This window comes from Tetranychus urticae, chromosome 1 (assembly GCF_039701765.1).
Source record: "Tetranychus urticae isolate SD_2017Ah chromosome 1, NJAU_TeUrti_SD_1.0, whole genome shotgun sequence".
NCBI classification, from domain to species: Eukaryota; Metazoa; Arthropoda; class Arachnida; order Trombidiformes; family Tetranychidae; genus Tetranychus; species Tetranychus urticae.
In genome coordinates, this window is record NC_142958.1 from 32016652 (window position 1) to 32033434 (window position 16783).

The following is a 16783-nucleotide window of genomic DNA, read 5'->3' on the forward strand; positions in this document are numbered from 1 at the left end:
AGACTTTCAATCGTAAATTCGTAGAATCGCTTTGGATGTTATCATTGCAAAATCTTATCGTTTGATACTTAAGTCAACTAAACGTCATCTTAATGCTGAATTGTACAATTGGTACAGTTTTGAAAAAGGTCAAAGTTACCTAAAATACCAGATAAAATGTGTAACTCTCAGGATCTAGAAAGTAAGTCGCTATAAAGTTTTATTCAAACTGACAAAGTTTTCTTTATTCAAATAATATCACACCTGTGTGTTCAAAGTTCTATCTGTTATTTGTTAACTTATGTCAAGCAAATTAATTTTGAAACGATATTTCCAATTAAAATAGTCTTGATTTTTTGAAAGACTCAAAATTTTAAAGGTCAATATAATAACTTTGAATGAACAAGTGAATATTATTTTCCCAAATGTTTTAATAACTATCAGAGTTCAATTCTGTTCCAAGTTCTAATAATTTGATTTTTTTCTTTACACGAATTTAGATCCATTAATTTTGAGCCAATTTCCTGCTGTCTACATCATACACCTCGGAAGTCAATAAATTCCGATAGAAGTAGCAACTTGATGAAAAGAAGGAAAATATGGAAGATGAAGATTCTCAAAAGAAATTACAAGTATTCATCGAAATGAGTTAAAGGATAAAAGAAGCTTCAAATCAAGTTGAAATCAATGTAAAAAATGGAAAAAAGTGAAGGAATAAAAGTTGAAAGGCACAAGAATTTAACTGAAGACGAGAAAAGAATTGAAAGGAAGAGCATCGCGAGAATAAAGGAAAATTCGACATCAAATGAAGGATGGAGATTGGAGAGGAAAAGACTATTCAAAGGAACCATAATCATTGAAAGAAGGGAATTTGATAAAATATCGAGTTTTTCAAGAAATAAACTGTTGAAAGACAATTGAATCTCAAATTGTCACTTCAAATTGAGATAACGATGGTGATGTTGGTACAAACATGTTAGACTCTACCTTTTCAGGAGTCAGTCTTTTCGCATTACTATCATTATTTATCCCCATTATTTGGTTATATTGCTTAAAGATACTGGATTTATTTACGTGTGGGAGGAAAAAAGATGAAGTGGCAATGGTTGACATGAATACTTCTCAGTCAATGTTTATCATTCCTATTCAAGGGATTAGTGATTCCATTCATTGAGACATTTTCACTACTGAATATGTTATATTTGCTGTTACAAAGCCCGAGGAAAGAAAGCAAAAGGAAGGAAAAGTCAAAATTACAAATAGTCAAAGGAAATATAATCACCTTGATTCACTTAATCAGATTTCATCTCTTTCTAGCGAAACCATTGTCACAATATCGGGTTATTTGGATTGCTTGCTTCTCTCCTAATTTCACCATTTATCAATAAATTTTGGTGTGACATTCAAGTGTTATCAAGAAAACAAAATACAACAAGAGACACAAAATTGTTATCTATTTGAAAAGTTACACTTTTGCCTGATGTGACAACTTCAAAGACTGTTTATTACTGAAACTGAAAGATGACAAGAAAAAAAACTGACGCTGATAAGTACATTTAACTCATCCAGTCAACTGTTCATTTCATTTGGTTCCATGTTATTTTGTATGCACATTCATTTTGATTGATTATAAAAGTTGATGATAATGGTGGATAATCATCTTTTTTCCCATGCCTATCATGCATACATATTTCAGATGGGGTTAAATTGTCAGTCTTAAGCAAACTTTTCATTTCATTTGTCTTCTCCTTCTTCTTCATTTCACATTTCATTTCATTTCTTCATTTGATTATCACCATTATAGTTGATATAATGAGAGAAGAGAGAAAAAAACGAAGAGAAGAAAATGGAAGATGTACAAGTTATTCATGAGAAAAACAGAATATCAGTTCTTTCATTATTACCTTTGAATGGTGTTGGTTTTTTTGTCCTAGCAAATTTAGCCTTATGTACACAGATAGACAATAGGAAGCTCGTAAAAAGATTGGAAAAGAGGATGAATCTGTTTGTTCCTTTCTCTACTCTTTCTCTTCATCATTTTCATCTTCTCATCATCTTTCAATGAAAATGGTAGAGTAAAGCAAATCCTTTTTATCGATTGACATCCACCATTTATCCTTTTCTCACTTCAGACACTTGCTCTCACTCACTCTCTCTGGTTACATTTCGCCAATGATATTTTATCCTGAGCAATCAACAGAATACTTGTATAATTCAGTCAGCAATAGGCACCACATCATCCTTTCAACATCACTCTCATCCTGATATTCATTTTTCATGCTATTCTCCCACCAAGAATCCACCTTCCACAAAGATTTTCATTCCCTTTCTTAACCATTTTATTTTTTAACTTATTACATTCATCACCAAACCCAAATCAAATTTTATTTGTGCAACACCAAAAGTGAAATAATTCAATCAAAGGAATGACCAAAATTAAAGTAGGCAATTTACTTCGCTATAAAAGTAAGTGAACAACATTTACCTCTTTCCCATCCTATCTCCTTTTACCTGGTAAACCTTTTATAAACTACGATTCCCTTCTTGGTCATTAATGTTAATGCACATTCCCTATCCTAATCTTTGTCTTTATCCATCTTTATTCTTGAATCTTGTGATTCAATTTACTTCAAAATGTTTACTCTAATGTAATGTTTACTTGTTTATCTGGATTACTCATTTATTTAATTGATTTTCGTCTCTTATTCAATCAACAGAAAGGATTTTTCGTTCCAATTGGAAACAAACCAAGATAACCCTTTATAAACATGGTACCTTTGTTATACAATCACCTTCCTCTTCCAGTCAAACCATGATTCGATGCGAAAAAGAGTCAACTCTAATCATTTTTGGACAACAAATTAAATCTGTACCTAAAATACCGGTCTTACCTTCGGGTTATCAATTAGAACAGCTATTGGCCATTGGTTTAATTGAGGAAAATTATACAACAGGAACAACCACAATAATATTTTACTGGTTTTTAACACCAACTCTAGATGATTTGAGTGAATGGATTCTGGCTTTTCATAACTCACTTCTTCGTGATCCAATTGATTCAGCTGATCAAGAGAATAACCAAGAACAAGAAGATTCCGATTTAGCTGTGGGTTTAATGATGGCTGGAGCTGCTTACTGGAACACAATGACTTGTGATACTTATGATACTCAATTAGATGTTGCCGGTGACTTTCAAGATTATTCATTTGCCCATGACTTATCTTTATGTGCAATATAAAACCCTCAAGTCATTTCCTTCAACTTACCTCTTTCAACATCGGCCATAACCATCAATGTAACCCACCCAAACTTTAGTTGATTAGATTTTATGTATTAGATTTAAGGAATACACCCTTATCGATTATCGATCGAATTATGTATGAGGATTTAACTTATGTAAGATATATACGGATGATATTAAATAAAATAGACAGTTCAAGTTGGAACTCTGAATAGTAAAGTTCATTAAGTTTTACATTTTGGTGCCCGAAGTGAGGCTGCGATACCAACAGCCAACTCATCATTACAACCTTCCATCTTTAATATTATAAAAAAAAAAAATCTAATTTAATTTGATATTTTGCCATCAAATATCATAGAAAATTTAATTTGTGAAAAACGTAAAAGTTTAATTATACTAACTCTGTGAAATTCTAATGTTTTATTGTATTTTACTGATAAAAGAAAATATATGATCGCTTTCTCTTGTGATTCACATTTCAACAACATCTTCATCTTTTGGTGTCTCAACTATCTTAAAAATAGTTCGTTCATCATCTCTCCTGTTAAAATCCTTAACAATTCGACTTCATCCTTTGACTTTCTCTGTCAACCTACCTGAAGAAAGCAACAACAAAAAAAAAACAAACAATTCACCATCTAAACAATCACAGTGACTTTGAGTTCAGTTTAGTTTAAGTGAAAGTTAACTTTGTGTTATTTCCTAGCATTAATCATCAAAAATTTATCATCATTTTACTTTCCTCAACCATATTTCATCAACTTGACAATAATATATTGGTCTACATAACATTCCTAACATTAATTAATACCAACCGTACTCTAAAATAATTTCACCTTGCAACGTTTGCGGCCCTCAACAGTCAACTGTTTAAAATTGAGAAAAGGTGAAAATTTGACAATAATCAACCCCAATTGCTTTGTTTGAAAGTAAATATCGATCGTCTCCTTACTCATATTGTATACATAAAACGTAAGTAAACGTATACAAATCTCTTTTCTTTAGTATTACATTAGAAAATAGTTTGTAGTATTACTTACTATTACGTATTGTGCACTAATTTATTTATCATTATAATTAATTATATTAATTCTAAGATATTTTGATTGTACCGATTCATGGTTTAAGAATTTTTAAGTTCGCCATCTTTCGTACAATTCAAATCTAAATTCCTAATTTTTCCAAAATAATTGCATCTCAGAATTTAACTTGTATCGATTCATGGTTTAAGAGCTTTCAGCTCGCCATCTTTCATACATTTCTAATCTATATTCCCAATTTATCTAAAACTATTTTACCTTAGTACCTAAACTGTATCGATTCATGGTTTAAGAGTTTTCAGCTCGCCATCTTTCATACATTTCCCAGTCTATATTCCTAATTTGCCTGAAAATAATTCCATCTTAATACCTAAACTGTATTGATTCATGGTTTAAGAGTTTTCAGCTCGCCATCTTTCATACATTTCACAGTTTATATTCCTAATTTGCCTGAAAATAATTCCATCTTAATACCTAAACTGTATCGATTCATGGTTTAAGAGCTTCCAGCTCGCCATCTCTCATACAGTTCGATTAATTCGCTATCTGAAATTCTAATTCAAGTTTAATTAATTCTAAAACTTATCAATTGATTACATTTACGTCTTGCATAATTGAGAATATATATATTTATTTAAATCTTCTTAAATGAATTCTTGATTTAAGTCTGAATAGCCCTGTACAATTACGATTAACCGAAGATAATCTTTAAATATCTAAGATATAAAAAAACAATTAACCAATATTCTAGCTAATTATCGATAAAATATTTGGATCTAATCCTAATACCACTTACAATATATAAAACTAATCAAAAAAAAAATCAATAAAAATAATTTGTGTGCTTGTCTAAATAAATCAAGTTTGAGGAGATAAATTAGATCTAATAAAATCATATAAGTCAACTTTTGAAGATTGATCATTACCTAAATAAATTAATTCTACAAATAGATACACCCAGACTAACAAAATTAAATTCACAAGAAAATTACATCTAAATTAATAGGTTAAAGCTAATATCAGATAGATTGCTTTCAGAAGAACCGCACCTCATTTAATTAAATTTATAAGAGGATTGTTACTAAATCTTGAATTATTGCAAACTCACACGAAGAAGGATTACAATTTAATCAGATAAAAAGTAATTCCTTTAATAAAACTTTTCACACCTATTTCGTGCTCAAAACAAATCAAATATTTTAATCAAACATCCACAATCTTGCGTGCTTGATAATAGTTAAATTATAAAAATTACAAAAGACGCTTTACTTATTCATTGATGAATTGGTTTTTCTATTGTTATCTTTTCAACTTAATCTTCCTTGAATTCTGTAATAACCTCATCAATTACATAAGGCGTTGGTTTCTAGAAGAGTTCATTCTTTCGACAGTTTGTTTCTTGACATTGATTACAATCATCCTTATTATAATAATAAAAGTAAATACCATTAATTGAATTCACATATCACGAATGTTACAATCTATTTAATGTAGTGCAGGGTACACCCTTAAACATTGAAAGCAAAATCTTTTTTGTAAAGCATTAATTTAATGAATCATAGCATGCAAAATATAAATTAAATGACTAAACCTAATCAAAATATAAAGATTAAAGCAATAAGTACTGCATTAAGAATCCACCCTTGGTTTATTAACCATCAACCGATAGTAATGTTTTATCATCACGCTGACAAGACAGTAATAGATTATGGTCTTATATGTTTCGAATCAAACGACACAATTAGAAGTAGAAATTAGCAAAAACTATCAATCTTAAAAACATATTAATAAATACATAATAAATAATACTAAAATGACTCAGCCTAACCTAACAAGTAATGAGGAAACTCGTACTAATAACTTAGTACCACCCCTTACTACAGCTAATGTTACCTTTCCGAATGTTCCAGTCAATATCAACTTCTTCTCGGGTGACGATGATGAAAATGTTATTGACTGGTTCGATTCATTTGAGTTTGCAGCTGCAGCTTTAGGCTGGTCAAAAACAGATATGTTTAATGTACTCCCAGCTTATTTGCAGGGCACTGCTAGAAGGTGGTATTATGCCATAACTTCACCTGTCCCTAATGTAGCTAGTGTACCTGATACACAAAACGGTATGGTGGTGCCATCACAAAACACACCCCAAGACTATCATGAACTTAAAACTAGAATGATTGCAGATTTGTGTCCTGCAGATTACAGGTCTTACCTTTCACAGGAACTTTACAAATCTAAACAAAAGATTGGTCAATCAGCCATCGCTTTCATTTACGAAATTCATGAATTATGCAGAAGAATCCATGAACAGACACCTGAAGTTTTTATCATTAGCATGATAAAAGAGAAATTGTTACCACAAATTAAATACGGCATTGCTCTCCAAAACCCGAAAACTTTACATGAACTGGTTGAAGCGGCTAGATTGGCTGAACGAGCCATGCATAGTTGCTCAACACCGTTCGATGCACCCAGTAAAGAAATAACTCAACTGCAAACGCAAGTACAACAAATGAAGGAAAAATTTGAATCTCTCAAGAGATGTAATATTTGTAAGAGATTAGGGCATACTGAAGAGCGATGCTATTTTGCTAAAAGGTCTGAAAACGAAATAAGTCAAAATAATTATGGCAATCGTAATCAAGGGTTAAATAATTATCCAGCTACTAGTCATAATCCAAACATGGCACAATATAATCAAGACTATCAACGAGTGATTTCACAAGCAAATCAAAATTATCAGACAGCGGCAAGAAACTTTATTCCAGGTAATCCAGGTGTTAGTAATCAAACTTTTGCAAAACGAACTTTCCCTAGAAACAATGCTGACCCTGATAATTGGAGAAATCGACCTTCAATATCTATTAAAGAACCTGAAGTTAAAATGGACCCACCTAAAGGCTCTGAATACAAGAGTAAAACAAAGGAGAGATCACCCTCACCCAAACGTAGAGGTAGACCACCTAGTAAAGATAGAGGTAGAGGTCGAGGTCGTGGCAAAGCTCCACAAGTAAGAATTACCACTTATCGAGACGATAAATCTGAAGAAGAGGTAGACTCTGACTATTGCATTGAATCAGACGAAGCTACATTTGTTAATCCGGTTGTTCACCTTCTCAACCAAAATCTCATTCAACAATTTGTAAAAGTTAATGGCTGCAAAGTAGATTCAATGCTAGATACAGGATCAGAAATATCTCTCATTACTAAAGACTTAGTCCATGAACTTAACCTAAATGTGAGTAAATATAAAGGTCCTACACCATTTGCTGCAAATAATAAGCCATTACCAATTTTAGGAAAGGTGAAAGTCCAGTTAAAAATTACAGACGGCCGAAAAATAGCTATAATAGATACAAAGATGCAAGTAGTAAATAACTTGCCACGCAAATTCAAGGTCCTAATAGGACAAGATTTACTGACGAGAGCCCAAGTAAACATTGATTGTGCAAATAGAAAGATAAAAATAGGTAGGGCAGAACCAGTTGTGGAAATAGTTACTACCGAAGAAGAATCATCAGACAGTGAACCAATAATGGACACTTCAACTGAATCTGAGGATCTAAATGATTTACTGAATGATTTGAATGATTTCGTGTCTTCTGATGTAGATCAGTTACCAGAATTGACCGAAGATGTCGAATTAGAAATTGAACCGATAACAACGCTTGTTGACAAATCAAAAATACCTGAATTAGAATTAAATATTGAGAAAGATGTTCCAGGTGGTGTAGAGCAAGCATTGTATCAGTTATGCAATAACTATAGAGAAGTTTTCGCTGTTACACCACAAGAATTAGGTAGAACCAATCTTTTCATGCATCGAATTGAGACAGGTCACCATGCCCCGATCTCACAGTCTCCCTACTCGCAAAGTGCACAGAAAAGGGAAATAACGAAACAAATTATTAACGAACTCTTAAGAGATGGTATTATAGTCGACTCTTTTTCCCCCTGGTGTTCACCAGTTGTTCTAGTGAGCAAAAAGACAGGTGATTGGAGAATGTGTGTTGATTATCGTAAATTAAATGCTATAACTGTAAAAGACTCATATCCAATTCCAAATATAAATGTTTCACTGGATGCTTTGCAAGGTTCTGAATATTTCAGTCTTTTAGATCTAAGATCAGGTTATCATCAAGTAGAACTTGCACCTGAAGACAGACAAAAAAGTGCTTTTGTGACTAGTTTTGGCATGTACGAGTACGTAACAATGCCCTTTGGACTTTGTAATGCACCCGCAACCTTCCAAAGACTGATGAACTGTTGTCTTGGAGGACTTAAGTACAAGTGTTGTCTTGTATACATTGACGACATAATAGTTTTTAGCAAAACAATTAAAGAACATTTAGAACGATTAGAAGCTGTCTTTGATAGTTTGCGAAGAGCTGGTTTGACTTTAAAACCAGACAAATGCTTTTTCTTTAAGAAGAAAATTCTATATCTTGGACATATTATTAGTGCAGCTGGCCAAGAGCCTGATCCAGAGAAGATCAGAGCAGTAAAAAATTTCCCTGTCCCTATTACTTTGAAGGATATTAGAGCCTTCGTAGCTCTTTGCTCTTATTATCGTAAATTTATCAAGGATTTTGCTAAAATAGCACAACCATTAACCCAATTAACTAAAAAAGAAGTTCCTTTTATTTGGGGACCAACTCAAATAGAAGCTTTTGAATACCTGAAAAATTGTCTAATCAAAGCACCTGTTTTGGCGCACTATAATCACATGCTAGAAACACAGTTGAGAACTGATGCTTCTGATGTAGGTTTAGGAGCAATTCTACTACAAAAACACGAAAATAAATGGAAACCTGTCGCTTTTGCGAGCAGACAAATAAGAGGTGCAGAAATCAACTATCCCATTTCAGACAAAGAATGTCTTGCTATAATATATGCTTTTGAGAAGTTTAGACATTATCTCGAAGGCATCACATTCGAAGTTGTAACTGATCATTGTGCATTATGCTTCTTAAAATCCAAGACTAAACTACCCCCAAGACTAATGCGTTATGCCATGACGCTACAAGCTTTCGAATTTAAAATAACTTATAAATCTGGGAAAATACATGCCGACGCCGATTGTTTAAGTCGTTATCCTACCAATGATCCCCAATTCAATAAAATAGATGATGACGATAAAGAACAAGGCGATGATATTTTCGCTCTTTTGATTAGTGAACAGGACGAGGAAAATATTAATCTTATTGAAGAACAGAGAAATGACCCAACAACACAAGCCCAAATACAACAACTAAATGATATTGACAAATTAGAACCTAGAGTAAAAAATAGAATCATTCGTAGTTTTAGAATAAAAGATGGAATCCTTGAGAAAAAGATCGTAACAGATATAGGGACTAACTGGGTTCCAGTTTTACCTACACCTTTAGTCAAAAAGGTTTTACAATCTTATCACAATGACGCTACTTCAGGTCATTGTGGTCTCTACCAGACATATGCAAAGCTTAAGACTAAGTATTATTGGGCAAGAATGACTAAAGATATTGCTAAATACATTAACTCTTGTGAGGAATGCCAGCTTAATAAAAAAGGGATAGGGAACGCAGTTCCACCATTAAAACCAATCTATGTCACAGTTCCATTTGAGAAAGTTGGTATTGACATTCTTGGCCCTTTACCTCCTTCTTCAGGAAAGGAATACATCATTGTGGCCACTGATTATTTTACTCGGTGGGTAGAGATGAAAGCTTTAGCAAAGAAGGATGCAATCAGCACTGCAAAATTTTTAATTGAAAACATTTTATCACGCCACGGTTGTCCTAAAACGATCGTTAGTGACCAAGGACGTAATTTTATTGCAGACACAATAAAAGAAATTGCAGATTTCATGAACACAAAATGGCAACTGTCAACTACCTATCATCCTCAGACTAACGGGTTGACAGAAAGAGTGAATCGAACGATTGTTCAGATGTTATCTCATTACTGTCAAGAAACCAATCGTTTGAGATGGACTCAGATACTGCCATTGATAAATTTAGCTTATAATAGCGCCGCAAATCAGAGTACCCAGTACTCACCATTTTATCTTTTATATGGTAGAGAACCCAACTTACCAATAGATCTAAAACTAAACCCAGAAAATAAAGAAGTCAATTTCACTGAATATGTAGAGTTCATCAATAATGAATGGGCATCAGTGAAAGAATTAGCAAGAATAAATTCAGATGAATCAAAGGAAAAGCAAACTAAGAATTATGAAAAAAGACACAGACTTAGGACCTTCAATGTAGGAGATCTAGTATTGTATGAAAAACAAGTGCGAAACAATAAGTTAGAATCAAAATATGAAGGCCCATTTAAAATTATAGAGAAGATAGGAGAAACTACCTATCTTTTACAGCAGGACGAAGGTTACGAACCCAAACGAGTACATGGATCCCAGATCAAACCATATATTGTTAAGGAGACTAGATCTTCTTCTGGTGGTCAAAAGACTAGTAAATTATCAACTAGTTTACTGTTTTTACTTTTCCTGCCTTTAATGACAAATATTTGTGAATCAATCAACATTGCTGACTCACTAATATGGAAATCTACTCATAATAAATACTTGAGAGGGTATATTCGAGTCAACCATACCATTGCTCTTGTAAATCCATGCAAGAAAATTCCTGAATATGAAAGTTACTTTGACGAAGTGAATATTGATTGGAAAGACACTCAAAATAATGCAACAGACTGTGAAATAGTGTGGGAAACTAAACCACGTTACATTTGGGATAGTTCACCACTAACTATGGGAGCTTCACTTAAACCACTTAAAACTTATCGAGGCTGTAAAGAATTCATCAAAAAGGGAAATCGTACTCAATGTTATAATAAAGCGGATGAGATTTGCTTTCAATATACGCATGTGAATGATATTTTCTACATCGCAAGACAAACTTGTTTAAAATACATCAAAGAAAAGATGCAAACAGTTGAAAAGCTATGTAGTCAAAATGAAGTTTCGTCGAGACACAAAAGAGACGGTGGTTTGATGGCCGTGATTTTTATCTCTTCTATCATGATTGTTGGTACAAGTGCATTGATCAATAGCTTCAGTGGAGGTTCAAAAACAGTAGATCAGATTACCAACGATGCTCTCACCGAAATCTCAAATGCTCTTAAGGCGCATCAAGCAAAAATGATGCATATGTCAAGCGAATTAGCAGACTTAAAGATAAGAGTCGCCCAGCTAGAGCATAGTGCCTACGAGAATTCATTCCGAGCAGCTGACATATCCTTTCAAGTGAATAGATTAATCTCAGTCATGCAAGAAACTATGAAGGCCATTCAGACGAATAAAACCATTCCGATTTCAACGTTTGACTTTTTCAACGTTACTTTACCATGTGGGAAAACATGCCTATTAACGAAGGTGTCAGATGCAAAATGTCGAGTTATTAAGAAAGAAAATCAAACATCAGAAGAGACTTATTTGCAATTCACATTTAGAGTTGCAAAAATAGCCACTGATTTGATTGTTAAGAAAGCAGACCCGTTCACGTTACTTGAGAAAAATAATGGTTCAGTATGTTTGTTGAAGTACAAAGGACCTCAGTATGTCACTGTTAATTTAACTTCAAAAGAAATGTGTAGTATTGAAGCTGACGAATTAAAAGAAGAATACTTGATTCACTTCCCCAATTATTGTGACGTATCGAAAGGAGTGGAACTCTGGGAGAAGGAAAACTGTATTGAAGCAACTAAATTCAAAATAAGGAAACCCCAGATTAAGATTGTTAATGATTACTATTATGTCTATTGTGTTGGCCATAATTTAACTCAATATGGAAGTACTGGACCGTGTTCGAATGAGATTACTAAAGTTTCAATGGATCAGAACTTTTCCATCGATGGTCAACTTTATCCATTTAGTGAGCTTGCCACGTTGGAACATTTTGAAATGACACCTATTTCTAATTTGATTAACTGGAAGTTAACAAATATTAGACCGGTTGTCGAGGAAAAACCCTATGATCTTGGACTGTTGGAAGAACTGATAATACAACATAAAACAGAAATTCAACGCGATGAATCATGGTTATCTTGGATTAAAAGAAGCCTAATAACAGTTTTATTGGGTGTCATAACCGTATGCATAATGCTACTGATAATATCGAAGTTGTTCAACACGATATTATTTTGCATTAAAAAACCCGTTATTGCAGTAAACATGGTTCCAGATTCGAACTACCAAGATTATAAAACGCAGTTAGCACCTATATCGATTCCACTGAGCTCTCTGTATTAGTTGAATAATGAGCTCTTTGCTGTTATACTATAATATTAATTATAACTTAGACCTAATGGATTTAGCATCTAATTTAGATTACATTAGCTGTTATTCAAATATCTAATTATATTATAAATTCTATCCAAATCTAGATTATTCGACATGTACCAAGATCGTCTACGACCACGACCACAAAGTCCAGTATTTGTTGACCTAAGTTCGGATCCAGATCCAGGTCCAGTTCCATCCACCTCCCGTGATAATCCAGATCCAGTTCCATCCACCTCCCGTCATAATTCAGATCCAGTCCCATCCACTTCTCGTTACAATCCGATGGATTGGCAAGGTCACGCTATTGGTAGAGGTAGACGTATTAGTGTTAGAAATACTTCTTCCAATCGAAATTCTGGTCCGCTTCCATCCACTTCTCGCTTCAATTCATCGAACTGGCAAAGAAGATTTCACCGTGAGCTGAATTGGTCCAATTGGAATCCTCCAACTTCCGACGCTAACACTGACTCTGACACTGAGGCTGACGCTGACATTGACGCATTGTACAATAGACCACCAACACCACCAAATCCAGCAATATTATCCATTATGGAACAAGCTCCTGAACCTCAAGTTATGAGAGATTTTGTAGATTCAGAAGCATACAAGGACTTCACTTGCATCATATGCTCAGAATTAATTTCAAATCATTCTAGTGAACATACCTGTAACTTTTGTAGAGTTTGCATGTGTCCCAATACCTGCTTAAGGGCTTATGATCTTACCAAAAAGGCTGGTGAAAAGTTTAAACCATGTCCGAATTGTAGGAAGACACTTAGATGTATACAGAGGCCCAAGTTGGGTCCTAGATCAATAGAAGAATGGAATAAATTAAAAGTATATTGTGGATTCCCTACATGTAGAGAAATTATAGACAACGAAAAGTTCGATTCACACACAAATACTTGCCCCCATAATATTAAAAATTGCACGAGATGCACTTCCAAAAATTGGAATCAAGAAATACATTCAAGTTATTGCATGGAGGAACTCATTTCTAACCAAGCAGAGCTTAAATCTAAAGATGAAGAAATTAAGAAATTAACCTTAGAAAATACCCTCAGAAAACAAATTACAGCAGGATCAGAAACAAGAATAAAAGAATTAGAAAATAAAGTAATCCAATTAGAATTAGCCAGACCACATAGTGATTCCATGGTACCAATACCATCTACATCCAATCCCATGAACAGTGTTAATAACCCGCATGGAAAGTACACTAAATTTACCATTAAATATCTAGATAAAACATTTCAAATTAATAACCTGTCCTTACTTGAGTCCGGTGCAGTTTTAAGACAAAAGATCGAGGAAACTATTGGTTGTAAAGTTGGTGCGATCTTGAGGTTAGACCATACTCTGTTAGATGATACTAAATTTCTCAGACAGCACCAATATTGTTTTAAACCAACTGTTATTACCGTATTACCTATAGATATCCCTGTAACCCAAAAGTCAAAGATTAAGCTAAATATTCTAGGTATTGAACCATCTGAATAATATTGTAACTGAACATTGGTTGTTCAGAATGGCGGCTGGTATATTGTATTAGATCCTTAGTTTTATTCCTAAAAATTGTAATACTATAAATGTAACTCTATTGAACATAATGATCATTGTAATTCCCTTATCCTAAATCCAATTAACAAAACCTCTTTATCTTACAATAAAGGCCCCGAGATGAATGACAAATCTTACAAGGCATTCATTCCATTCTGCAACCGAAGTAGACAAAGCATAGTATTCTGGCAATATATAATACATTATGCTAGTGACTTGGGTCTCAAAAATACAGTTTGGGACGGAACCATCCAGTATGTTGGCATTATTGGAGGTGCCTCCTATTCCTTCTGTTGTCCTTTTCAAGGTGGACTCAAGAAAATTTCTTATGAGGAATTTGCAGATAATGCGGACTACGCTGCTTTAGGACTCTTTGTCAGTATGGACCATGCAATCGACGGCTCATTCCATGATGCTAATGAGTCTGCATTTGCACAGTCAGTCAAATCCCAATGCCAAGTTAGACATGCACATGTCGAACCCGAGTATGATTATCTTGAAGATTGTAGCGATCCACCAGAACCTTATGATTTTGCTTTCGTCGATGTTGTTCCTTTCTCTCCGGTCAGCAGATTTGAAAAATCTTGGATACAGTCTTCCATGACGAAAATTCCTTGCCATAGAGGTACTCCAACAAATCATAATCAGAAACAGTTTATCCTGGCCAGTGATGCAAAGATAAGCAAGTTCTATGAATACTACTCCAAACTTGCTCGTACTACTCTCTCAATTCCCCCTTTGGACTTCGAAGAATATCCCACAAGATATGAATTAGATGATAGTTCATTTAATCGTCTTCATAGTCAATTTGTAATCATTTGCAAATGGTGTTGCGAAGAGTGGAACACTGAATACGACTGTATACCAATCCACAAGTCCGATTATGAGGGATGTTGTAAAAAATTCCGACCAGACAATCCAACGAAAAACAAAGGATGTTGTCTTGGTCCTCCCCTCACAGAAGAAGAGACTTACCAACTTGAATTCTGCGGAGTTGGACCAAACTGCTGTCGCAAGTGTGGAAATGAAGATCCTAAAAGTTTAAGTGGGATCATACTCAGGAGCAAATCTTCTAAAGGTGAAATTTCATATACCATAGGAGCGGAGATAAACTCTCCTCTTATAGAGCTTGAGGGATGGCATTCATCTTCAAAGATTAGGACCAATCAACTAACAACAGATTAACTTTCCAAGATTCCACACTATTATTGTAACTGAACAGTGGCTGTTCAGAATGGCGGCCGGTATATGTAACCCACCCAAACTTTAGTTGATTAGATTTTATGTATTAGATTTAAGGAATACACCCTTATCGATTATCGATCGAATTATGTATGAGGATTTAACTTATGTAAGATATATACGGATGATATTAAATAAAATAGACAGTTCAAGTTGGAACTCTGAATAGTAAAGTTCATTAAGTTTTACAATCAACATCATCTGTGTATCGCCATCATCGTTTAGGTAACATTATAATAATAAATTTATTACCAACAAAAGCTTTCACACCTTAAATGAGCCTTTCCCAATCTCAAGTCAAACAAACTGTCAAATGTGTCAAAATAATCGAGATTATCTCTTTTCTTTTCATCCATATTTATTCATGATATTCATGGTTTATGTTAAAGTACATTCACATCCATTCTTGCTCCTCTTTCATATTCATTGTCATCCATTTTTACCTAATGCCAGGTTGGTTAAAAACCCTTTTATCCTTAATGTTTACATACATTACACACAACAATGTATACTTATGAAGATCACCTTCAATCTCAATTTCTTACACAATCAGTGAATCCTCCAAACCTTTTTCATCTAATGATTGTCAATTACCTAACCTTATCCAGCTACTAGCATGAAAAATCAATGTAACCAATTTAAATGTTTCAATCCTCAACAGGTAAAAATTCAGCTTAAATACCCAGCAATATTAGTAGTGCAATCAAACATAAACAATACACATATAACTTGAATGTTAGTATCATTTAAGTATAAATCAATCAATTAGTTAGAATATTATTAGTCGACAATTAGATTTAGTTATTAACATTGAAAAGGGGAAATTAATAGCGAAGTGAAGCAAAAATTAATCTTACCTCGAATCAAGAGTAACCGATCAGAAAGGTTTTTTTGTACCAATAAATTGTAATTATTTTTTCCATTCAATCGATAAATAATCAATATTTAAATATCTAAATCATGAGTCAATTTTAGTATTGATGTTTTTCAGTTTAATTTTGAGGTAAGATGAATGAGTACATTTACAATATTGCCAAATTAATTCCCCTTTTCTGGTTATCAATACATAAGATTGAAATAATCGCCAGAATGTAAACTTCTGAGCTCTAAAATCAAAAAATACTGAAACGTTTGAAACCAAGATGACAATGATGAAGATGATCAAGTTAACCCTAACAAAATAGTCCCTTGATTCTTGATTGATTTGTTATAATTCCTTGTAAAAATGTTTTCACAATCAATAATTGTACTTGTTGCAAGCTAAACTGCCATTAACTAAACAGCTACAATAATTATGATAATAGATACCTTTTCATTCATTATATTACTACAACCTAAATATACAATAAATAAATTGATTAAAAAAATTGATTTTTTGTTTCATTTACCATTCTCATTGAGTGCTGATGTTAATTTACCGTTTCATCG

At 33.4% G+C, this 16783-nt stretch overlaps 1 protein-coding gene and 1 long non-coding RNA gene across 2 annotated transcripts; both read left to right on the top strand.

The window, feature by feature from the left end:
• Positions 1 to 1101: 1101 nt before the first annotated feature.
• LOC107362139 (uncharacterized) lies at positions 1102 to 3274 on the top strand. The gene is made up of 2 exons (XM_015929153.3): positions 1102 to 2445; positions 2697 to 3274. The coding sequence occupies exons 1-2, from the start codon at positions 2406 to 2408 to the stop codon at positions 3215 to 3217; spliced, it is 561 nt and encodes a 186-aa protein (XP_015784639.2). The 5' UTR covers positions 1102 to 2405; the 3' UTR covers positions 3218 to 3274.
• Positions 3275 to 15542: 12268 nt separating this feature from the next.
• Positions 15543 to 16726, top strand: LOC149094982 (uncharacterized). The gene is made up of 2 exons (XR_016201065.1): positions 15543 to 15580; positions 15745 to 16726. It is a non-coding gene; the product is annotated as an uncharacterized LOC149094982 (long non-coding RNA).
• Positions 16727 to 16783: the final 57 nt, after the last annotated feature.